General features: G+C 41.3%; 1 protein-coding gene across 8 annotated transcripts in view; it reads left to right on the top strand.

The window, feature by feature from the left end:
* Positions 1 to 3,498: 3,498 nt before the first annotated feature.
* The window catches only part of LOC311150389 (sodium channel protein type 8 subunit alpha-like), a gene marked incomplete at both ends in the record, with an annotated part of 66,630 nt that continues 43,478 nt past the window's right edge, over positions 3,499 to 26,650 (top strand). For 5 of the 8 annotated variants that reach the window (XM_084187836.1, XM_084187835.1, XM_084187833.1 and 2 more), the window contains 5 exons: positions 3,499 to 3,774; positions 16,476 to 16,609; positions 19,151 to 19,231; positions 19,640 to 19,768; positions 20,838 to 20,929. In XM_084187836.1, coding sequence (XP_084043962.1) covers positions 3,499 to 3,774; positions 16,476 to 16,609; positions 19,151 to 19,231; positions 19,640 to 19,768; positions 20,838 to 20,929 — 712 coding nt within the window. Of the gene's footprint in view, positions 3,775 to 16,475; positions 16,610 to 19,150; positions 19,232 to 19,639; positions 19,769 to 20,509; positions 20,602 to 20,837; positions 20,930 to 26,650 lie in introns of all 8 variants that reach the window. The other 3 variants (XM_084187837.1, XM_084187838.1, XM_084187834.1) reach the window with 1 other exon arrangement.

Here is a 26,650-nt window from a genome sequence, read left to right as displayed (position 1 = left end):
ACATATTTCATTATCGGATTATACCACACCTGCAGCCCATATCCCTGTTAGTAAGCCCTTACCCTGTAGCCTATGACTATAGGCTCATGGCCTGCATGCATCCCAAAATCCTGTTGTCCTGTTTGTCCTGTTATCTATATCCTTTTTGAGTGTAAAGCAATCAAATAAAAAGAGTGACGAAGTTGATATTGCATTAAACGGCTTTTTTTGTAACCGGATATTTCAGGCACTACTCCCTTGCCTTGCTCGATCTTGTGGTGCTGAAATGGACAGCGCCCGTGAGCAGCGTGAGATGAGGGATTGGAATGCAGCTTTCCTTCTCTTTTTATCTCCGATTTTAGGCTGCAATATGCGATTTTAGACTTTTATAAGCTTTATGAGCTTTATGAGTTTTATGAGCTGTCTGTAAGGTTAGTTATGTCGTCAATCCCTGTATTTTGTTATATTGTGTTAATGCAAACAACACAATTATACAAGCTCTACAGTGGACGAGCATTCAGCATGAGAACAAGCCCTGACGTTTTGTCGTTTGTTGATTTGAATCTGTCATTTGAAATCGTGAGATTTATACAACGTTATTCATTGCAATATGTAAGCTGGACGTTTCGATATTTACAGTTTTATAAATTATTAATGATAGGCCCATTTTGGATGTAGGCCTGGGCCTCATCCTCCTTCGACCTTCTGGGTCTGATGAGAGATCTGAATCAGAGGTTAGATGCAAACCTATACAGAATGTGTAGGCTATAGAATGTACAATTTGTAGAATGTGTGATTTGTTCTGATATGGGTGTAACAGACCTGTAATCTGGACAGCATGATTTTGCTATATGGGCAGAAGTACCCTCCCTAGATCTACCAGCAACTGAATTTGTGCTGTTTGATATTTTCTCAGGGAAATTCAAAGCAAAGGTATAGTTATACTGTATTGGGAACCCGTATGCAGGCTACTGTAAGACAGTGCCAATGTAATGAGGAATGTAAGTGAATGTTCCGGTATTGTATTAGTGGGATTAGACTGTGTAGTGGCAGTGTTTCAGAGTGAAGTGTTGCTCTTCTGACTCTCTTTCATTGATTAGGCTCTCAATGTGGAAGCCTCTCAGGCCAGGGTAACACTGTGTGTGTGTGTGTGTGTGTGTGTGTGTGTGTGTGTGTGTGTGTGTGTGTGTGTGTGTGTGTGTGTGTGTGTGTAGGCTCTCAGTGTGCTCTCAGGCAAGGGAGGGACTGCTGCTGCTGGCTCATTCATCCCCCTGACCTCTGTCTTAGTGTCTTCATCCTTCTCTCTTAAGAATCAGAGGTTATGTCCCAAATGGCATCCTATTCTCTGCACTACCTTTGACCAGATTCCTATAGGCACTGGACTACTTTTGAAAAGAGCCCTATGGGCACTGGTCAAAAGTAGGGCAGTATTTAAAGGGAATAGGGTGACATTTTGGCCGCAGGCAAAGCTACAAATACAATATAACCATAAAAGCATGATGATAAAAACGATGATAACCATGATGTCATCCCATGATCATGTAGCATCTCATGTAGCATCCTTATCTCTGTCAAGTAAGCATCTATATGGTCAAACTAGGTTTAGCTGCCTGGCACCATGCGTGCTAGGAAACATGACCCTATGAATGCACTTATGAGTGATTTTTGTAAAAAAATGTTTACCTTTAATCAAGCCAGGAAAGACCCAAGAGGTTAGAAACCTATTTTACGAGGGGGAGCCTATGAATGATAAGCTATGCATTGTGCTGCTGTGGTCAAACAGATTATGTTGTACTATAGTGTGTCTGTGTATTCTCTGAATCAGCAGGAAATACAGGTCAGTGGAAGGTGTTTCCTTAGTTACACATCCCATTAGTCTGTTGTGGTCTGTTGGGTCTGTTGCCAGATGGGTCTCTTATTTCCTCTATTGGCACAGAGATTCATGACATGACACATTTCTATACTACTACTATACTACTATACTATTACCATAATATTATTGCATTTCCTACATTGGGCCAAGCATGGTTAGCATGAATTGTGACAGTGAGAAACTTGCGATCATAGAATTAGATGGCAAGCGTTCTAATTCTATCCTTGCCATATGTAGACAATATTAGTGTTTTATACTGGGTTGGTAGTCAGGATGAAGCTCCTCCTCCAAGACTCTACCCACCAAATCCTTTCATCATCATAATAATATCATTTGAACATTCATAATTCTTTCAGTAAGTTGACACATCCCTGATTTCAACACGCCTGAATCAACCACACCTTTTAAAGTTATGCAATCAGTATCTCCAAATGATAAAGAGCACAAATAATCTATCAATGTGAGTAAAACGTTATTGAGTAGTTTCTCCCAATACAATACTTATGGAGCTATACTTTTTAATAAAACACAGGGTGTCACCTACAGCACTTAATGGCTTCCTCACAAATGGCACCCTGCTTCCTGTATAGTGCACTACTTTTGACCAGGGTCCATAGGGCTATATCAACTATATAGTGACTAGGTTGCCATTTGAGATGCAACCAATGATCCAACCTACTTGTCATATCTATCATAGATGAAAGCCATTGACTCATATTTGTTCCGTCTTTCTACATCTGTAGTGTGTTCGAAAATAGCAGCAGCATTATTTGATGTTTTAGTTGGTATTTTTAGTTTGATGATCTCACATTAAAACCATTATCTCTCATTCAGTGTTAGTGTATGTGGGCCAGTCCCAAATGGCACCCTATTACCTACATAGTGCACTACTTTTGACTGGGGCCCATAGAACTCTGGTCAAAAGTAGTGCACTATGTATAGGGACTAGAGTGCCATTTGGGATACATCCTGTGGTTTTTCTTCTTCTGTCAAGACTAGACTGTACTGGTCCATTTCTGTGACGGCTCTGCTGTGACAGAACTAGAAAGATCTTCTCTTGCTCTGAGGCTCTTTCTTACTGTAGACAAACAGGGAGAGAGTAGGTGCATCCAAAATGGCACTCTGTTCCCTATATAGTGCACTACTTTTGACCAGGGCCCATAGTGCATGCACAAAAAGAGTAACACTGAGTAATAATAAAAATAACACTTCCAGTTCATACATATACATCTTGCTATTATGATATTAATGTATGACATCTACAACAAACACAAAAATATCTAACCATTGAATATTCTCAAATTCTAAACTCAAGGGCCTCAACAATAGGTCAGCCTTTCTCTGCTGTATCTCCTCCAATGACCATTGGGTTCTGCTTCCTCAACTCTCTTGCTCTTTTGAAGGGAATATGCATAACTGTAGCTCGTACATATTCCCTTAAAATGCTTGTACGATTTTTGGTTGCACCTCGATTTATGTTTGTTTAGCACCTTCAACTACCCTCCTAACTCTACTCTCTTGGCTCAATTGTTCTTCTTTCTCCTCCTTTCCTCCTCTCCTCTCTACTCTCTCTTTCTTTGGCCCCCCAGAGCTGGTTACAGTGGATGGTACAATACTTGACGACCAAGTAGCTGCAGGATGAAAACATGGCTGCACCCCTTATGGCACCACCAGGACCTGACAGCTTCAAGTATTTTACCGCGGAATCATTGGCTAACATCGAGCTCCGGATCAACGAGGAGAAGAACAAACCGCCGCCCAAGCAGGACAGCAGTCACCGTGACGACGATGATGACAACAAACCCAAGCCCAACAGCGACCTGGAGGCTGGGCGGAATCTGCCCTTCATCTATGGCGACATCCCTCCTGGAATGGTGGCGACACCACTGGAGGATTTGGACCCCTTTTACCAGGCTCAGAAAGTAAGTAAGAAATACACACACACACACACACACACACACACATCCCTTCCTGCCCTTGCTTTTTCTCAACACCTTACATCACAGATAGGTAAGTGGAATAAGGGCTGTCATTTAACTTAGATAGTAAGCAACATGACTCAGGTCCTGTCCTGTGTAGAATGAGTCAGTTCTGTGCAGGTTCAACATTTTCAATTAGTTTTAACCTTATTCAATTGGTTTAGAGGACAGGATTCTTGTCATTGATGGTTTGGTGGTTTTGACAGTTTGATATCAGTGTAGATATTTGATGCATATTTAAGAAATTATTTTGATGTAGATGTAGTAAATACCTCATCATCAAAATACTGACATGTTGTCCATTTGAGATATGGAATTAAACCACATAAAGGGGTTGTTCAGTCACATTATATACTGTAGCAGACACATTTACCGTAAGGCCCACTTTGAATATATTATTATTCAATTCCTGTTATAATAAACCCATGACACAAAAGATCATGGCATCCTGTAAACTGGTAGTACAGGAGTTGCTTTTTGGCTCGTGATTGGTCTGTGTTCAGTAGCTACTAGGGGTGTAACGGTAAACGTGTTCGTATCGAACTGTTCGGTACAGGGACCTCTGTTCGGTCCGCACTGTGAACCCGAATAAATACATAAAAACTCAAGGGCTTCAACAATAGGTCAGCCTAGAAAATTAAATATGCCTATAGACTATGGCTTTGCTGCGTTGTAGGCCTATGTCGCTTGAGTAAATCTGAGCAAAAATAATAATAATCTGTCTATTCCGTTAAAACAACTACAGTATATGGGCACTTTGTAATAAACAATCTAATCTTAATTGGCGCATTTCAAACGGTCTTTTTGTGAAGCGCAGCCGGGAACTATGTCTGTACTTTGGCGAGTGGTGGGGTCGATAAACCAGAATTGGAGGATTCTCCATCATCCTTTAAATCTTAAATTTGGGAACATTTTTGCTTCTCAGTAGATTACAACAACGTTGGATAGAGAGTTTTGGATAAAACGTTAACAGTATGTCGCCACGCTCAACGAGAATAGCCTATGCAGCTGCCAACACCTCAAATATGTTGACACATTTACTCCAACATCACCCCAGTATACCGGAGCAAGACAGAAATGCAAAGAAACAACAACACAACATCGTATCCCCTCTGCATTCAAGCAGCCCTTGGCAGCTGATTCTGATAGGGCCAAATAAATTACAAGAGCGATAGGTAGGCTATGTTTATATATTTTTTTACAGTCTTTGGTTTATAGCCGCGGATATGCGCCCATTCTCGGTGATTGAGAATACTGCGTTTCAACAACTAGTGAAAGTACTCCAGCCACGTTACGAACTTCCCCTCTTGCACCCATTTCAGCAAACAGGTAGTACCCGCTCCATATAAGCAAACCAAAGCAGAAGTTTTCAATTAATTGGCCAATGCACCCTGTGTTGCGCTTACTTAAGAGTGACAGCCCATCACATTACCCCGGAGTGGGAGATGTACGGTTCTACAGACACGCTCATGGTGCGTTCGTAACCAAGTGGGAAGTGGGAATTTACCACGTACGACTGGGAAAAATCCACTTGAACGGCCCTCAAACTGGTAATTACTAGTGGGAAACTCGTCTATCATGCTGAGCACCCACTTCTCCCACATGGTGACCTCTGACTTCACCTACTAAGGAAATGGTTTCTATAACAGCATTTTTGGCAGTTAAATGCAAAAACAAAACATTATGTTTAAAAAGCAATCTATTAATGTGGTTTTTGAACTCTATAATTTGTTTACAAGCATGATAGCTGTACTTTTAGTTTATGGTTGACACAGCTTCTTGGCCATTAGCCAATTGGCGTTTCTCAATGAGTTCAATTCACATGAATGTATCCAACTGGTATTTACAACTTCACAACTGGCATCTCCCACATGGTTACAAACACAGAATCAGAGTGGCAACTTGAGAGGCCCAACATAACAACCCGGTCACAACAGACAATACAAGGAACATTGTGAATGCTTAACATTGTGAATCGCATTTAATTTTCCCGCTGTACCGAAACATGACCCCAAAACCGCATTACCTACCGAACCGTGGGTTTGGTGAACCGTTACACCCCTAATAGCTACTTACAGTATATGTTTTATTATTATTATGCAGTACAATGCCCCGTCCCCGCTGTCCCCAAGGCATTAAAGGTTTAGTTTGCTTGAGTGCAGATTACTCTAGAATACTCTAGTTGTTAAGGTTCAGTTGTTGTTCCTGCTTGCCTCCCCTATCTCTCCTCTTCCCTCTTCTCTCTCTCCATCTCTCTCTCTCTCTCTCGCTCTCCTTTTTCTCTCTCTCTCTCTCTCTCTCTCTCTCTCTCTCTCTCTCTCTCTCTCTCTCTCTCTCTCTCTCTCTCTCTCTCACTCACTCACTCACTCACTCACTCACTCACTCTCTCTCTCCACCCTCTCTCTCTCTCTCTCTCTCTCTCTCTCTCTCTCTCTCTCTCTCTCTCCACCTCTCTCTCTCGCTCTCCTTTTTCTCTCTCTCTTCTCTCTCTCTCTCTCTCTCTCTCTCTCTCTCTCTCTCTCTCTCTCTCTCTCTCTCTCTCTCCACCTCTCTCTCTCTCTCTCCCTTTTCCTATCTCTCTGTTTCTCTCCCTCTCTCTCTCGCTCCCTTTCTCCATCTCTCTTCTCGCTCGCTCTCCCTCCCCCCCCTCTCTCTCTCCTCCCTCAATCAGATGGCTCAGAGGGCTATGGGGAAAAGGTCAATGGCAGACACTGTTAGCTGAAACACTGACGTTCCAGATGACAGACTTTTCTAATTGTTCAAAAATGTATTCCTGAAGAAAATGCACTAGCTAGCTGACTTAAAGGAGCAGTGTGGACTGTGTATTGTGAAGAGCGATATAATGACGTTTGTTGCATTGTTGGTGTGTGTGTGTGTGTGGATGTGACCTTGAAGATGTTTTTTGTCATCATGCATGTTGATATAGGCTAAACCAGATAAGATATTTCTAAGAGTGTAGCTGTAACAGAGACAAGAGCGTCACATCCTCGTCTCTCATCATGACTATCGTCTAAATTATAATGGAGAAAAACTGTATAAGTCACTAGAGGTGAGGTCACGAGCTGTTGAAATTATTTTAGGCTCCATCTTGTCTCATGTTGGTTGACGTGCCGTCTACTTCCCTCCTTAGTCAGTTTTAACTATGTTGATGTAAATCTAAAATGGCTCCTGACTCTTTTAGATCATAATGAATGATACGCTGAGACCCTTCATAAATACAGGCCCTGATCTTGGGTCTTTAGCCAGGGATCTAAATTTTACAAAGTAAATGGTAGCACTGGTGCTCCCAACATAAAAAAGTTTGGAGCACAATATACAATTTAGGAGCACCAGAAAAGCAGATTTTTAAATTGATTGAGATAAAGCCTATATTGGGCCTATAGGAATTATATCTGCTTTTGAAGCACATGCTGCGCCCTAAAGATGAATAATCCCTTTAAAGACATTATTTATTATAAAAAGCTAAAATGTTGACAAAATACCTGCCATTGAAATTACAAAGTCATTTGTGGAATAGGTTTCTACTTTACATTGAAAATGTAACACTGTCTCTTTAAGAACATCAATGTTGTGAGTGACAACATGCAAGAGATCAGTCATTCATTCCTTTATTGCTATTACATTTACGAGACGCTCTTATCCAGAGCGACTTACAGTTTTAGTCACATTATTATTATACTTTTTTTTTTATACCCCCTGTGGGAATTGAACCCACAACCCTGGCGTTGCAAACGCCATGCTCTATCAACTGAGCTACATTCCTGCCGGCCATTCCCTCCCCTACCCTGGACGACGCTGGGCCAATGGTGCGCCGCCCCATGGGTCTCCCGGTCGCGGCCGGCTACGACAGAGCCTGGATTCGAACCAGGATCTCTAGTGGCACAGCTAGCATTGCGATGCAGTGCCTTAGACCACTGCGCCATTGATCAACTGAAGAAGCTATCCCTTTTCCTTTCTTTCTGTGCACCCAAATGTTTTGGATACACTGGTAAAGTTACTAGGTTATTAGCTTGCTAACTGAATAAGGTGTAAACAAATGGTTTAGCCCCCAAGTAGTTTTAGAACGGCCCGCGACATGGTTTATGAATGTAAAAATCGCGTGACAGAAAGAATAAAACTTAGAGGGTAATATAGGTCATATCTTTTGAACAGTTTGGGCTAGAAACTATCCGTTTTCTCTATACTAATTAGGGCTGGGAATTTCCAGGGACTCCATGATACGATATTAACTTGATACTAATGTGCTGATATGATATGTATTGCAATTCTCACGATTCTGTATGTATTGCGATTCGATACTGCCATTTTATTGTGATTCGATGTTCCAAACAAATTGCTCAAATTGCTTATCTGCTGCAATGGGACGAGAGAGCCATGAGAAAACGAGTTTTGATCAATCATGGAAATAAAAGTGCTGACAACATTTAAAAAGAAAATGGAGAACAAGCTAGAGAAAGAGAAATACCAGATTCTTGGTGCAGGGACAGCCGACTAGCGCTAGCTAACGTCAACTACCTAGCTTTTCTTTTTTTGTGCTCCCAAATAAAAATTCCAGGTCTCACAGCTAAATATTTAGGAACGTATGCGACCAAAGTGGTCACACTTTAGAGCCCTGTCTGTAGCTAACCTCTATGGAAGTTATCGTCTTGGATGATGTAGAATTATGTTATGTTACATTATAGCGAGCCCGCGTGCTCTCGTATATGTGTGTTTCCCTTACCTCCCTCTCTCTATGTAGTACATGCTGACAGTTATGTAACAAACCAGTTCAGTGCACAAGAAAGAAATGAGGTTCTCCTGATGAAATGTGAAGCAGACACAGGGCCAGTAGTGGGAAGGTGAGCCAGTTTATAATCCACCCCCCAGCCGCTCTGTTCTTGCCTCTCTCACATAAATGCAGGGAGGAACGAGATCTCTGTTTTTCCTATCTGTCTTAGGCTGTGTCTGAAATGCCACCCTTTTCGCTACAAATTGCACTTTTGACCAGATCCATATGGGCCCTGGTCAAAAGTAGTGTAATATATAGGGGATAGGGTACTATTTCAGACCCAGCCTCTGTTTTACAACCACTCTCCCTCCCAGCCTTTATCAACACCCCTCTCAGCACTCAGCTTTCAGCTAACAGGGGAATCTGATTATGGCCAGAATCAAGTCTTGTGCTACTGCCAAAGGGAATGGATCCTCCTTGGCTCAGATTACAGCATCCCTGTACAGCCATGATGTGAAACCAGTTATTGCTTGAAGGGGCAAAAGCTAATGAAAGGGAAGTCATCCTTCTTCTGTTCTGATACCAGATTCGAATGACGCAACTTAACACTTCCTAGGCTAAGATTCTTCCATCTCTATATCCTATCTCTACAGTCTCTCAGCTGGAAAGTTGGTTATGGCTCGCGAGAATACTACAGCCATGATAGGAGAACACCATGTTTTTGCTAGGAGTCATGAGAGACCATGGTATTGCTTTGGGGAATAATAAGCAAAGTAAGGAAATATTCTCAGCTTTACTAAGGCCACCTCATCGTAGCTCAGGTATTGCAGGTTGTGGTTATGTCAGAGTACTCTGTGGATGCGTCCCAAATGGCACTATATTCCCTATATTACATTTTACATTTTAGTCATTTAGCAGACGCTCTTATCCAGAGCGACTTACACTGGTCAGCATATATGGGTCCTGGTCAAAAGTAGTGCACTATATAGTGAATACAGTGCCATTTGGGACACATCAACAGCCTGTGTATGGAGGATGGATGGAAGGATGTGAGGAGAATATCATGTGGAGAAAGCTGCAAGGATGGGAGGTTGCTTCTGCTTCCCTATTGGTCTGTCTCCCCTCCCTTGACACAGTACTGGCTCTGTTAGAGTGTGTCAAGACTGCGACTGAGAGAGAGAGGGGAGGGCCGGCCAACGAACGGTCTGGCTGGCTGATGGTTAATGATGCAGCACTCTACCTCAGCCTCAGTCTGCTGTGTGGGGGCTGGGGCTAGGCTATACTGGGACGCTGTTCTGACCATCTGAGAATACTTATGCGTGCGTCCCACTCCCAAATGGCACATTATTCCCTTTATAGTGCACTACTTTTACCAGGGCACATATAGGGAATAGGATACCATTTGGGACGCAGATGAGAATCTTCATTCAAGGGTATCATACCCTGAGTGTGTAGGTCAGTTTGTCAGAACACCAGGTCAGCCAACCTGGATGGGGGCTGGGTTGTGTTGGGCTGGAGCTGGGCCATGCTACACTGTCCTGGGTTGAGTTGGGGATGTGCCAGGCTGTGCTAGCTAGATTGTGCTTAGCCTCGATTTCCAACCTTCCTCACGTCCGTTCTTAACAGCCGAGTGATGAACGAGACTTTGAAATATGGTAATGAGAGACTAGCTTGTGCAGGGTGTGGAATTTTGTCACTACCAGCCCAGTTTAATGGGTGTTTCTCTCTGGCGGTGGAGAGAGGGAGGCAGGAAAGGAAGGAGAGGGGGGGACGAGGTGGATAGAGGGGCGAAATGGAAGACGTGTGCAAGGATGCGTGAAAGAGCGGCATCACTCTCTCTTAGATACAGCCAAGTCCATGTTATTGAAATGTGTTTCGCTGTGAGGAACCTTTGAGGTACACTTAGGCTCAATCCCAATAACTCTCCCCTTAGCTCTCCCCCTCATTTTTGAGTGTCCCTCGGTGGGGGAGTGTCCCTCGAAAACGGAGCAACTAGTGGTAGGGAGAGATGAATAACCCTATGGAATAGGACATCGCTACAATACTCGCGAACAGCAGAAGCGGCCAAAGGATAGCCTAACACGCAATTCATTGACGACGAGCCATGTGTTTTTCACCATGCCTGTACTGGTGGCAGTAATAGCTTTCCTTATATTTCTCATGCAAAAACAAATATGTACTTACCATATGAGCAACATACAATATATATACAAAAGTATGTGGACGACCTCTTCAAATTAGTGGATTCGGCTATTTCAGCCACACCGTTGCTGACAGGTGTATAAAATAAAGCACACAGCCATGCAATCTCCGTAGACAAACATTTGCAGTAAAATGGCCTTACTGAAGAGCTCACTGACTTTCAACGTGGCACCGTCATAGGATGCCACCTTTCCAACAAGTCAGTTTGTAAAATGTCTGCCCTGCTTGAGCTGCTCCGTTCAACTGTAAGTGCTGTTACTGTGTAGTGGAAACATCTAGGAGCAACAACGGCTAGGCCACACAAGCTCACAGAACGGGATCGCCGAGTCCTGAAGCGCGTAGCCAGGAGAACGCTACCTGCCCCAATGCATAGTGCCAACTGTACAGTTTGGTGGAGGAGGAATAATGGTCTGGGGCTGTTTTTCATGGTTCAGGCTAGGCCCCTTAGTTCCAGTGAAGGAAAATATTAACGCTACAGCATACAATGACATTCTAGACGATTCTGTGCTTCCAACTTTGTGGCAACAGTTTGGGGAAGGCCCTTTCCTGTTTCATCATGACAATGCCCCCGTGCACAAAGCGAGGTTCATACAGAAATACCCATCCACAACCCCCAGTTGATGCCAACAAGCTCGATTTTGGTCTCATCTGACCACAACACTTTCACCCAGTTCTCCTCTGAATCATTCAGATGTTCATTGGCAAACTTCAGACAGGCCTGTATATGTGTTTTCTTGAGCAGGAGGACCTTGCGGGCGCTGCAGGATTTCAGTCCTTCACGGCGTAGTGTGTTACCAATTGTTTTCTTGGTGACTATGGTCCCAGTTGCCTTGAGATCATTGACAAGATCTTCCCATGTAGTTCTGGGCTGATTCCTCACCGTTCTCATGATCATTGCAACTCCACGAGGTGAGATCTTGCATGGAGCCCCAGGCTGAGGGAGATTGACAGTTATTTTGTGTTTCTTCCATTTGCAAATAATCGCACCAACTGTTGTCACCTTCTCACCAAGCTGCTTGGCGATGGTCTTGTAGCCCATTCCAACATGTCTGAGTGCATCGGACTTGAAACAACAACGATACAGATTTAACCATGTGCTATTCAATCAGTGTTTCCGCTATATTCATATATCAGCCGCGGATGGTATAACATTTAAGTGTAAACTTAAAACCAGATATAAAGTATTTAAAAAAGCTATATATTTTTAAATAAGATCATCTTTGAAAACTAACAATCACCAAAATAAAAACTAGACAGTCAGGGAGAATCTAAAATAAAAAAATATGGCATGGGGCCCCCAATTGATTTTGTTATAATGTTTGAGTCACTCAGATAGCATAAGAACATGTCATAAACCATGGCAGAATTGCAGGAATTTAGCTTTAAAACTGCACATTTTCTTTCAGCCCCATGGCAACATGTGTAGAATTGCTGGAAATTACTGTAGCTTTAAAGTAACTGTCCAGTGTTTCCAGATTTCTATGAAATACCACAGCTTTTCTGTGTTGGAATGGTGTGGGCGTACCCCAAAAACAGAATGGTGTGGGCGTATACCAGTCATTAAAAATATTAATGTGTGTAGACCGCTGATTGAGGCAGGATGACATAATTTTCTATGAGGAAATAGCAAGCATTTTTTAAACAGCTACACAGGCAGCCCAATTCTGATTTTCTTTTCACTAATTGGGCTTTTGACCAATCAGATCAGCTCTGAAAAATATTTTATGTGATTGGTCAAAAGACCAATTTGTGGAAATAATATCTGAATTGGGCTTCCTGTGATACATGCAGCCTGTGATAGTTTGATAGTTTGAGGTGGGGTTTTTGAAGTGTTTTTTTTCTCCTATTTATGCTTTGGCAACAAATATGAATATGACGAGTCAATAACATTATATGGGAATGAGTTAACAGAATTGTAACTTTTAAAAGTTTGATTTTCACTGGACAGTTACTTTAAAACTTTTTTTTTCTTCTCTGCAGTCAAGAGGAGGGCCTCAAATGTTTGGTTGGAGACGCCGCCATTTGCAATGCCAACTACCAAAATGTAGTGTTTGCTCAACTTGTCTCATGTTCTTTCAACTAGAAATTATTATTTGGGCATCTTCACTAAAAAAGGCTGTGGAACTAGTTACACACACGGTGCATCACGAACAACTTTAGCATTTTAGCAAATTAGCAACGTTGCAACTACTTACTACCTTTTAGCTAATTTGCAACTACTTAGCATGTTAGCTAACCCTTCCCCTAACCCTAACTTTAACTCTTTAACCTCTAACCCTAACCTTAACCCTAACCCATAACCCTAACCCCTAGCCTAGCGAATATTAGCCACCTAGCTAATGTTAGTGTTAGCCACCTAGGCACCTAGCTAACGTTAGCCACAACAAATTGGCATTCGTAACATATCATACGTTCTGTGAATTCGTAACATATTGTACAAATTGCAATTCGTAACATATTGTACGAATTTGCGATTTGTAAGATGTCATATGAAATATAATTTGTTACATATCATATGAAATGGATGATAGACATCCACAAATGAATACATACCATATGAAACCTAACATATCATGCTAATTAGAGTGTCCCAGATTTAGATTTACTGTTACGTCTACCCCTGAGTCCATGTTGCATAGAGAGGACCACAATGGAATTAGGTGAATGAAAAAACAGAGAGAGGATGCTTGACATATGGAAACCGAGAGAATGAATGACAGAGGGGCGTGGTGGCTGGGTAGCGTATGGATGGATGGATGGATGGCTGAAGAGGTGAATTGAGGATGTAAGCTCTAAGCATCAGCTAACCCAGCCAGTTTAAGAGGTGAAATGGCCACTGCAGTCCTTCGGATGCAGATCCTGCTACTGCTGCTGCTGCTGCTACTGTAAACAACCCTCTTCTGCTCTGCCTAGTGCCTGGTGACTGGAGCTACGGTCAATGCTATCAGGGATCCTTGGGACATGACTCTGACGTTACCCCATTAAAGTTTACATTTAAAATGTTAAGGGTTAGGGTTAGGTAAGAGTTATGCTTAAGGTTAGGGTAGGGGTTAAGGTTAGGGTTTAGGGTAGCGATGTCCCAAGGATTCCGGATAGCACTAACCCTGGAGTTGCAGCGTTTGAGCTGCTGCTTTCTCTCTCTCTCTGTCTCCCACCCATCCCCCTCCTCCTCACTCTCACATTCCTTCCCTCTCCTTCGCCACTCTCCTTCCTTCCCTCTGTCCTGCCCCCTCTCTCTCTCTCTCTCTCTCTCTCTCTCTCTCTCTCTCTCTCTCTCTCTCTCTCTCTCTCTCTCTCTCTCTCTCTCTCTCTCTCTCTCTCTCTCTCTCTCTCTCTCTCTCTCTCTCTCTCTCTCTCTCTCTCTCTCTCTCTCTCTCTCTCTCTCTCTCTCTCTCTCTCTCTCTCTCTCTCTCTCTCTCTCTCTCTCTCTCTCTCTCTCTCTCTCTCTCTCTCTCTCTCCACCTAGTCTACTGCTGCTGCTGCAGTTGCTTCTAGCCTGCCCAGAGCCTTTCGGTCTGCCTGCCTCTCTCCCTGTTGCTCTGGATTATGAAATTTTCAGTAGCTTTGCAGCAGTTTAGTCATGCGTTACAAAAAGGACTCCTGCATGCGTGTCTGTGTGTTGGTTGTGTGTGGTGTGTGTGTTTGTGTGCATATCTGTAGTGTGTTTGTTCATAAATTTGTCTCTCCTTACGTGTTTACTGTATATGCATATGTAGCACAACTTGTGTGTGTGCGCGAGCAACTGCTTCTTTCCACTGTAATGTCATATTGGCATTCTTGGCATATTTAAATGGCAATTGGTACATGTCCAAATGTATCACACTATAGCTGGTCCTGTGTGGTTGGCTTGTAATGTTCAGTATATATGATAGCATTAATGCTGCCGGCCCGCTATCCTGACCCATATATATATAATGTAATGAAACAGGCAGGGAGCAGGTCTCAAACCCTCAACCTTCTAGCCCGAAGTCCAGCGCACCATCGACTGTGCCCCAAAAGCATGCTCGCGTGGCACAGTTGATATCCGCGCTTATAATCCCAGGGTCGGTACACAACTCCCTCCTTTCAAAGAGCGCGTCCTCGCGCTAGTTTACAACTCAACGTCTTACAGGAACGCGCTCAACGGCCAAGCACACGCACGTTCCTGGATGCAAGGTCTGATCACTTCTGACACCAATGTAATGAAACAGGCAGGGAGCAGGTCTCGAACCCTCAACCTTCTAGCCCGAAGTCCACCGCACCATCGACTGTGCCCCCAAAAGCGATATCCGCGCTTATAAACCCAGGGTCGTTACAGTACATACAGCTCCACTAGTTAGCACTGTACTGTATTACCTAATAATGACTTACTCATCATCACTCAACCCTGCCTTACTTACATCAGGCTCTTATTTGAATTGCAATCAAATGAAGGTCTGCTAGCCACATGACTGAAACAAGTCAAATCCTATGGGTGTGTTTTGATTTTCATCCTGTGACTTATACAGTATTATTCCTCATACAGGGACATGTTTATGTCAAATTAACAACCAATTTTCTATAATAACTGTACAATATTTCATACATAGCTGTACAGGATGTATAGAACAATTATAGTGCATGTTAGAGCATGTCAGCTGAGGATGATATAGTGTGCTCGCAGTATATGGTGCCTCTCTCTCTCTCTCTCTCTCTCTCTCTCTCTCTCTCTCTCTCTCTCTCTCTCTCTCTCTCTCTCTCTCTCTCTCTCTTTATTTCTCTCGTCTCCTCTCAGTGAAAGGCTAGATGGGGAGCCCAGTTTGAGGTCTCCCTATGGGGCTGGGGCACTCTCTCCTCTCCTCTCCTCTCCTCTCCTCTCCTCTCCTCTCCTCTCCTCTCCTCTCCTCTCCTCTCCTCTCCTCTCCTCTCCTCTCCTCTCCTCTCCTCTCCTCTCCTCTCCTCTCCTCTCTTCTTTCTTTGGGCTAAAACACTGATCCGTGGTCTATGCTCTGCAAGGCTTAATGCAGGGAAGCCTTGTCTTGTTAAAAGCACGAGGGTACATATCACTTTTGCAAATGCACACAGGGTCTCATTAAAGTTTCATGCAAATCATCATGTTTTATTGAAACAATTATGAGGTTATCTGCTGAAAGAGGTTTGCCAGCCCCTTCCTCCTCTGTCGGGCTCTCTGCTCGCTTCCACTGCTTTCAAAACCACTACAGCCATCAAGGGCAGGCAGGGCAGGACACAATGTAGAGGCAGGAGCAGGACATTTCTCTACACACTGCACATTTTCCGTTATGATTGGTTGAAAGGGGGTGACGGGTAAAACCCAGACATTAGAGGCTGCCTGCCCTGCATCGAGTTTGTTTGGTGGCCATTTTCAGGATGTTGGATAGTACAGTATTTCAAACCTGTAGTTTACCTATGTTGATCTGATGTAAGATAAGGTGGAGAATTAGAAAATGATAGATTTATGCTTTTTGTTAGTGAAAGGTGTTTTTTTTACTCAAAACCGACAGTATATATTCTGGTAGAATAGAATACTAGTATTGGGAATTTTCTGTTCAAATAATAGATCAATATCTATATTATACATAAAAGTTTGGTATGATGTATATTATGGACAATGTTTTACCTGACATTTTTGTGAGCACATATGGGAGGATGAACCACCGATAGCTATTTTGGGTGTGCATGCCTTAAATTATTACTTCAATATTTAACTTCTCTGTTTCTCTTTATCTCTTTCTCTTTCTGTTTCTTCTCTCCACAGACATTCATAGTGCTAAATAGAGGGAAGACAATCTTCCGCTTTAGTGCCAACCCTGCCTTGTACATCATAAGTCCTTTTAATATTTTCAGGCGAATAGCTATAAAAATTTTGATACATTCATATCCTTTTAAATGGTGTCCTACCAGGAGAGACAAAAGTCTTTCCTGTTCGTTTAGATTATTTATTATGATGTTGCTGCTTCTGTTGCTGCTGCATGCTGCTATTAATGTTCATATGACTACTGCTTCAGTGTAGGTAGTATAGTCTGTATCATGTAATGGGTTGATGTTCAAAATGGCACCCTATTCCCTTGATAGTGCACTATATGGAATAGGCCAGGGACGCACAGTCAGCGCTATATAGTCTGAAAGCTGCAGGTATCAGCAAGGGCAAAGCTGTTAACTACAGTGGGAAAAATACATGGATATAGTCTTTAATTTGAAGATTAATCTACCAATGAGAATGGCTAAATGCCAAAATGGATGATCCTTAATCTTGGAAAGAGAGTACATGTAGGATTTTACATTTCATCAATCCTTAACCTGACAACTGTAAACCCTCTTACTGAGCCCCCGTAGAGGGGCTTCTAAAGTCTTCTAAAAAGAGGGATTACTTTTTCTTCTTTCCCTTTTTTAGTATCTATTAACCCAGGCTAGCACCCCATGTGTCCCACAGAAACCTTTGGTAACGTCGACATACCTGTATTTACTCTTACCGAACTGATCAGATCAGAGCAGATTGCTACATTGGGAGAGGAGAGGAGTGGAGGGCTAGTGTAAGGGTGACTTCGATAAGATTGCAGGTATTAATCCAGTATTATGCAGTTATAATGTATTATTAAGACTTTTTATGAAAAATGACCCCCTTATAATGTATTATTTTATCAGGATGACTCTCAGCCATGGAGAAGGGGAAGAGAACTCTGACTAATAATGATGTCACATCCAGTCTTTAGATGTTAGAAGAAGGGATTTTTGGCTACCAATATAAAAGTAGATCAGATGGCTTAGTCCATACATCCTACATCCTTGGCCATTGATCTATTAAGATGCTGAAAATAACACTGAAACTGATCCTCATTCGTGATCCTGACCTGGGCACTGACCCCAGATAGACTTATAGACATTATATATCGCTACAGAATTGACAGATACCCACAATCAATCCATGCACCCACAATACATTGTGCTCGTATACCACAGAAAATCTGTGTGAAGGATTACTTTGAGATTTGAGAGTGAAATTAGTCTTGGGGTTGCTTTGGTTTTGCATTGGGGTTGCTGCTATTTTAACAGTCACACAAATCTAGGGCCCAAAGTCATAAAGCTTCTCAGACTAGGAGTGCTTATCTCGTATTAGTTTTAAGTTATAATGAATACAATTATATGGATGGGGGGGACCTGATCGTAGATCAGCACTCATACTGTGAGACGCTTTGTGAATACGGGCCTGGTGAGTTAGTTTTTGAAATCCTACAATGTGTTGATACTTCAAGGTTAATCCTGTCTTGAGTAGTTTAATCATGTCAATCACTTCCTGGATTGGACTTCCCACTCAGCACCAATCACAGCCTGCCATGTGGGTCTGCTGACACATCAGGGTTGCATCTCAATAGTCTAAAGATGTGTCCTCTCCTTGTCTCCTACTGGTCGCCTCTCTTCGCTTCCCTTCTCTTTTTCATTAAACCACTAGACAGGTGAGAGCTATTTCATTGCTAGACAGACGACATTTTGGTTTTCACAGAGCCTGTTTTAAGATCAGTACAGATGAAGGAAAGGAGATATAGAGGAGAGGAAGTCACTTCAGAGTATTAAAATACAGCCCTGGTTGCGCTACTGCTGACATTGGAGTTTTCCTGGTGATTTTACAGTCTTTTATGGCCAACAACGATTTATTTATGTATATATCTTTGCTCAGAAAACATGGGGGCCAAATCAAATCACCCACGGGTTGAATTTGGCCGCCTATTGGGGAACCCTGCTCTATGGTGTCAATTGTTTAGGTTGGGACCATTTCAGTTTGGACAATTTTGACTTATTTTGGACTTGAAATCATCCCTATAGCTAACAAATGGCTGTCTTTCTTTAATTTGGACATCCCAGCAAACATATATTCTAGTCCCAAAACCGTAATTTACATATTTCTTGATATATTAGATGTTCGGTAGTGACACGTCTTAAAAATACATGAAGATTTACCAACTTGCTCACTCATTTCCTCCAAAATGTTTGCAGAAAGACTACTCACCATGTGGCCTGCTGGAGAGAGATACAATATCTGGTGATATTTGTAGGGATATGGCTTAAGGCACGTTCATTCTACAGTCTTTTAATGTGTGTGTTTCGGTAGTGACATCAAAATGTGGGACAGCATTATTTTGAGACAGTACTGTATCATGATGTAAATAAATGTCCTAAGTTTGGAGACATAACTGTTTTTTTACTTGTTTTTTTGTGGGTGGGACTGCAATTTGCACCACTTCTGTAGAATCATCCATATAGTAATGTTCCTATGAGAGATAGGGAAAAGAGTGTGCATAATCTGCCTGAACTGAATGGAAGATTACCATCAAACGTAATGTGATAGATAGTAAACTGTTATGGATGACATTTTTTGTTTGTTTTCCACTGTGAATCTCTGGACTTTTCCTTAATTTGTTTCCCCACTCTTTTCAGCATGATCATTATGTGTACTATTTTGACCAACTGTATATTCATGACTTTTAGTGATCCTCCTGAGTGGTCCAAACAAGTAGAGTAAGTACACGTTTATTATATTTATCTACACAAGTACATAGTAAATACTAATACACGTTTATTATGCATGTCTCAACCTACACAAGTAATATTTGATCAGTGGTGTATTACTAACCTTACTAATAGTCGTAGGATGTGTCTGAAATCTTTCTTGCCTACTACTTACTAAAACTACATACCGTGTACTAAAATGAAATCCTGGCAATTAGGCCATACTCAATTCCACATACTGTAAAACGTTCTATTTTCGCATACCCAAATTGGCTTCTATTTAGAACGCAAGTTGGGTATTTGGATGATGCCTTAGTGTATTACCAGTACATCATTTCAACAGATAATAACTTGTTGTTCTTCATGGATTTGCTAAATTGCTAATTCTGATCATGCTTCCATGCTTCTGTCTTCCAGGTACACGTTCACAGGGATTTATACGTTTGAATCTCTTGTAAAAATTGTCGCTCGAGGATTCTGTATAGATGGGTTTACATTCCTAAGGGATCCATGGAACTGGCTGGATTTCATGGTCATTTCTATGGCGTAAGTATCAGACTCCTATAGATACCTACCTGTTCATTCTTATAAGAAATATCTAGCATTATTACTGTGTGAAATCATTGAGTAGAGCATAAATACGTCTAAAGTTATTGTTACTGTCCAGAACTATCCAGTCTTTCTTTCTTTTTTCTTTCTTTCTTTCTTTCTTTCTTTCTTTCTTTCTTTCTTTCTTTCTTTCTTTCTTTCTTTCTTTCTTTCTTTCTTTCTTTCTTTCTTTCTTTCTTTCTTTCTTTCTTTCTTTCTTTCTTTCTTTCTTTCTTTTTTCTTTCTTTTGCTTTGGGAAAGAGGGGTTCAATCAGGTGTTTTCAGAAGGTTCCTGACCGTTCCTGCTTACTTCCTTATCTCTCCCCCATTTTCTCTCTCTTTCTCTCTCTCTCTCTCTCTCTCTCTCTTTATCTGTCTCACTCACTCTCCATTTTTCTCTTTCAATTTGCTGGAGACCTCAGGATTCTGATCAAGGCTTCATCTCACCATGTTGAATTTGACATAATATAGTATAGTTAAGAATACATGACATGACATTTTTACAAACTAACTATAACGCTAACTATCTATAACTATATGCTACCCTGTTTTTGATGATACGTAGGACTAGTTCAGCGACTTACGAAGTGGGCTTTCAATATCTTAAACATCAAGAAGTGTTTCTGTTGAACCACTACATTTGTCTTTTTTATCTGTGTGTAAATAACAAGAGTTTGTAACTTTGATTTGATTCTGCAGGTATATAACAGAGTTTGTAAACCTAGGCAATGTCTCAGCTCTGCGCACGTTCAGAGTGTTGAGGGCATTGAAAACTATTTCTGTAATTCCAGGTAAGACAGGATGGGGGATGGGGGTTTGGTCCATGGGGTCAGTGTTAGGTGTATTGTGGGTCGTGTTTTTTCTTTCCTTTTTCCTTTCCTCCCCCTCAGTGGACAGGCTCTGTGAGTGGCGTCGTGGTTACCTCCTGGTTCGGTGCGTGCGTAGCGTGCGTGGTGGTGTTGTGGTGCTCTTGCGTGTGGTTTTGTCATTGGTGTTTGTTTGTGTGTGATCCTTCCCCTGTTTACAGATATATAACAGAGTTTGTGGACCTGGGCAATGTCTCTGCGCTGAGAACATTCAGAGTTCTCCGAGCATTGAAAACTATCTCTGTCATACCAGGTGAGATTCAGTTTAAACACTAAGGCTGATACTTATATCTCACCCTTTTACTTTTCTTATACTCACTATTATTATATAATTTTTAAGCAACAAAAAAAAGAATTGGAAATAATAACCATTTTTATTGTTTTATTTTTCTCCAAAATTATCAAAAATGGTACTAATACATTTTTGATAGGCTTTGCAGTCTACTCCAGGGCCCTCCAAAGTGTCTGCACTCTCTTCTTCCCTAGTAAAACTCTCATCCTAAATAAGGCTCTAGTTTCCAAGGCAGCTGTGGTTCTCCTCAGTAATAGCTGTAAGCCTCTGCAAATGGCTATTATTTGGAATAGACAAAAGCAGAATCCCCACCTCTTAAGAAAAGGACACTGACAGTACCAGTCCGATAGCATATCACTACAATACAACCAGAGACAAAGTCAAATATATATATTGATTAAATATGGGATACATTTTTTCTTTTTGCTTAACATAAGGAATCGCTTATAATTAACTAACCTTTCCTGATTCACTGTACTTTGGCGAAGACAGTTGAGCTCATCAGCTACTGTAAAGCTCATCCATAGTACTTTTACCATTGGAAAAAGCCTCCAGGTTTTTCGGGAGATGAAGATAATTATTCATATAATACAAAAATAACTCGATAATTGGCTTGTAAGAAAATATTAAATTAACCAAATCCATTTACATTATTTATTACAAAGGATGGAAATGTCAGAATTTTACTCTATATATCCGGCTTGAAGAAGAAAGCTAGAGTATGTTGACGTCAAGTTGAGAGCTGACATAGCTCTTAGTGACAGCCCACAGAATATATCCAGAAACGTATATATATAGAGAGTTAGGCCAGGTTTTAGAACGGCTGCCACGTTAGCGTCCATATAGAACTTTATTCTTGAAATGTTGGTGCTGATGTAACAATACGAGAGCACATCCGACAAATGACCCGCTGTAAACAAGCAAAACAGAGCAGCGAATTTAACAGACGTTTTTTACTGATTAGCATTCTGGATAACGTGGTGTAGTTTCAACAAATTGCATATTTGCTTTCACTGGACATTCATAGGTTTTGAAAACTATCAGAAATAAACAGCACAACACGGAAGCGTTAATTATCACTTTGAATTGGCTACGGAGGAAAAAGTGCTGCTCTCGGAACGTTCAACCGCATTGGCCTAACTCTCTCTATATATGGCTCTGAATATATCTATTATTGATGAAGACTGCCAAGCCTAGTTTGTGGACATATTTAATGCTGCATGATGCTTTTTAGTCACTTGTTTTACAGTATTAGCCTACTAAGAAGCTTGGCTGATGACAAATGGCATTGAAAACGTTTGTTTTTCCCGTTTTCGTTTGTTGTTTTGTTTATTTTGATGATACATTTTTAGAAATAATACTTGACTAGAAAATAGGACACAACCTTATTTTCTGTTGATATTCTAAAGCGTTGTAGAATGCCGATGGGGGAACTAAATGACCCACTAACCTTTAATTGAATCAACGCATACTATACCTAGAGTACATACAGTACCAGTCAAAAGTTTGGACACACCTCATTCAAGGGTTTTTCTTTATTTTTACTATTTTCTACATTGTAGGATAATAGTGAAGACAAAAACACTATGAAATAACACATATGGAATCATGTAGTAACCAAAAAAGTGTTAAACAAATCAAAATATATTTGAGATTTGAGATTCTTCAAAGTAGCCACCCTTTGCCTTGATGACAGCTTTGCACACTCTTGGCATTCTCTCAACCATCTTCATGAGGTAGTCACCTGGAATGCATTTCTATTAACAGGTGTGCCTTGTTAAAAGTTAATTTGTGGAATTTTTTTCCTTCCTAATGCGTTTGAGCCAATCAGTTGTGTTGTGACAAGGTAGGGGTGGTATACAGAAGATAGCCCTATTTGGTAAAAGACTATGTCCATATTATGGCAAGAACAGCTCAAATAAGCAAAGAGAAATGACAGTCCATCATTACTTTAAGACATGAAGGTCAATAAATCTGGAAGATTTCAAGAACTTTTAAAGTTTCTTAAAGTGCAGTCACAAAATCCTTCAAGCGCTATGATGAAACTGGCTCTCATGAGGACCACCACAGGAAAGGAAGACCCAGAGTTACCTCTGCTGCAGAGGATAAGTTCATTAGAGTTACCAGCCTCAGAAATTGCAGCCCAAATAAATGCTTCACAGAGTTCAAGTAACAGACACATCTCAACATCAACTGTTCAGAGGAGGCTGTGTGAATCAGGCCTTCATGGTCGAATTGCTGCAAAGAAACCACTACTAAAGGACACCAATAAGAAGAAGAGACTTGCTTGGGCCAAGAAACACGAGCAATGGACATTAGATCGGTGGAAATCTGTCCTTTGGTTTGATGAGTCCAAATTTGAGATTTTTGGTTCCAACCGCCGTGTCTTTGTGAGACGCAGAGTAGGTGAACGGATTATCTCTGCATGTGTATATTTTATATTTTATATTCTTCAAAGTAGCCACCCTTTGCCTTGATGAACCCTTTGCACACGCTTGGCATTCTCTCAACCAGCTTCACCTGGAAAGCTTTTACAACAGTCTTGAAGGAGTTCCCACATATGCTGAGCACTTGTTGGCTGCTTTTCCTTCACTCTACGGTCCAACTAGGGCTGTTGCCGTGACCGTATTACCGCCACACCGGCGGTCATGAGTCATGAAGACAGACAAATTCCACATGACCGTTTAGTCACGGTAATTAGGCTTCTCCAAGTTCTGACGCTGCTGCTGGTCATTAGTAGCCTACCTTGCTAACTGCCTGGTACTCGGTACTCTATTGTCCCTCTAATCACTCTGACATCAATGCAAATGTGTCGAAAATCTAATCAAACACTTCACGAGAGCCCATGAGCTGATGTTGCGCAACATTTCTATAGGCTATGCAATTGCGGGAGAAAACAGAGTAATGGCCGCTAATAAAAAGAGGAGGATCCCATCAGCTTTCTATAGGCCAGGTCTACTATATTTATTTCTCAACATTCCTAATATTAAGCATATTGCTTATATTTACAACAGGAGTATAGCCTACCTGGCTGGTATGAAAAACGTCCTCCATTCGCTATTTATTTTTTCCCGCTGGCCATTTCGATACAGGTGCATGCCAATGGTCCATTCTAAATCAAAACAAATGTCACACATAAATGATTTAGTATATGTGAAGACAAGATTAAATCAAGAATAGTCTGATGGGTGACAATATTAGCCTATCACTGAATTATATATTATCACTTGTGAATGATGTCCAGCATAAGAAACAATGCCTTTTTTTTGCGACTTGTTAAAATCATAGTCACACACCTCATGTAGCCTAGCCTCTAGGCCTATATGTTTTAAAAAGGTTTGTATCACAACTAAAGTGACCAAATAACTTCTTAAAATTAAGCACATTCATCCGCTTTACAAGGGGTGTAGAGCCTAACTGGCATATATAAGCAGAATAGAATAGGTCAACCTTTGCACCATGGGGGATAGTAGTTTGACATAGGCTAGTGCTTTTGCTGTTCGTTAGGCCTACTCATCTTGTTGGCTGATGAAAAGTAAATGTGGACAGTTCTTCTAACATCTTCAACATGCACCTCGGAATTGGATAAGGACGCACGCAGTTGCGCCCGCGATGTGTCTGTCTTCACTTGTAGCCTGTGAGAAAGACCTGATCACGTGACGGAGAGCCGTGTGAGTGAGAGACGCTTCGGATTGCGCAGCACACTCAGGGAGAAGGGCACAATGCAGCACTCCGGGCCGCAAAAGGCATGGATTTTTTTAGGGTGCATTACGGCCACAAAAGGGGATGCCGCCGTGAAATTCGAGGCATTATCAAGTGCTTGTCAAATTGTACATGAGAGACTTTTGGAGTGTGTACAGCCTGCGCAAAAAACAAAGCAGAGCTCATGCTTTTCAAGCGACTTTTTTCAAATCATCATTAGAGTCTCATCATGCAGCCTTACATTGTATTAAAAATCAAAACATATAGCCCAACGTTTGTAGAACAACTAAAGTTACATTAATAACTCTAAATTAAGTATATAGGAGTACCTATTTCTTTGTTAACCGCTCAACACAGAATAGCCGCATGTGCGCACTCCCTTCAATCGTTTGGAGAAAATATGTATATTTTATTCAGCTTTGTTCAATTGTATTCTTCATACTATAAAATAATATAAAATAATGCCACGGAATTATAAGCAAATCTTGTCTGCTAAATGAACTAGTGTAGCCCACAGCCATTTGGCATAGCCACATCAGGACCTAAAATAAGGACAACTCAGAGTATGCTATTATTTTCTTCTGAAATAGACTATATTTTCTTCATATCATGCTTCTTTAGACCTGTCTAAAATAAATAATGGATTTATTGTGAAGGTGTAGGCTTTATTACATGGATTTATTAGACTTTGTAAAATGGCCTGTAGGCTATGTGTGGAAGCCAGGAGATGCTAAATGTGTTTATGTTAATTAATGGTCAATTACCGTGAGACAGACAGTTATTTGCTTGACAATCACCGGCTGACAACATTTTGTGACTGCCACAGCCCTAGGTCCAACTCATCCCAAACCATCTCAATTGGGTTGAGGTCGGGTGATTCTGGAGGCCAGGTCATCTGATGCAGCACTCCATCACTCTCCTTCTTGGTCAAATAGCCCTTACACAGCCTGGAGGTGTGTTGGGTCATTGTCCTGTTGAAAAACAAATGATAGTCCCACTAAGCGCAAACCAGATGAGATGGCGTATCGCTGCAGAATGCTGTGGTAGCCATGCTGGTTAAGTGTGCCTTAAATTCTAAATAAATCAGACAGTGTCACCAGCAAAGCACCCCCACACCTCCTCCTCCATGCTTCACGGTGGGAACCACACATGCAGAGATCATCCATTCACCTACTCTGCGTCTCACGAAGACACAGCGGTTGGAACCAAAAATCTCAAATTTGGACTCATCAGGACCAAAGACCAGATTTCCACCAGTCTAATGTCCATTGCTCGTGTTTCTTGGCCCAGGCATTGTAAATAAGAATTTGTTCTTAACTGACTTGCCAAGTTAAATAAAGGTTAAATAAATAGCCCACGTTCCCCCTTAGAATACATCATCTAATGTTGTTTCCCGCCATTCCTTAATTTTGGTATAGCGCGTCCTCTTCAAATCAAATTTTATTTGTCACAGATGTTATTGCGGGTGTAGCGAAATGCTTGTGCTTCTAGCTCCGACAGTGCAGTAATATCTAACAAGTAATATCTAACAATTTCACAACATATACCCTATACACACAAATCTGGTAAGGAATGGAATTTAAGAATATATACATATATGGACAAGCAATGACAGAGCGGCATGGACTAAGATACAGTAGAATATTCTAGAATAGAATGCAGTATATACATATGAGATGAGTAGTGCAAGATGTGTCTGCTAAATGATGTAAATGTAAATATGTAAACATTATTAAAGTGACTAGTGTTCCATTTCTTAAAGTGGCCAGTGATAATCTTATCTGATTATCAGCTTTTGTCAAATACACGTGGTTATGAAAAGACGATTCTCTTCCTCAATAGCATGAAAAGCCGAAAAGATTATGACATCCTGGCATTTAAAGTATACACATTTTTAGAAACTTCACATACTAAAAAACATTATATTATCGCATACCCAAAATGCTTACTATTTAGACCACAAGTATGGGTATTCGGGCA

Source organism: Coregonus lavaretus (assembly GCF_964263955.1).
Source record: "Coregonus lavaretus genome assembly, chromosome: 22".
Classification (NCBI taxonomy): domain Eukaryota; kingdom Metazoa; phylum Chordata; class Actinopteri; order Salmoniformes; family Salmonidae; genus Coregonus; species Coregonus lavaretus.
This window is presented reverse-complemented; position numbering and strand designations above follow the sequence as displayed.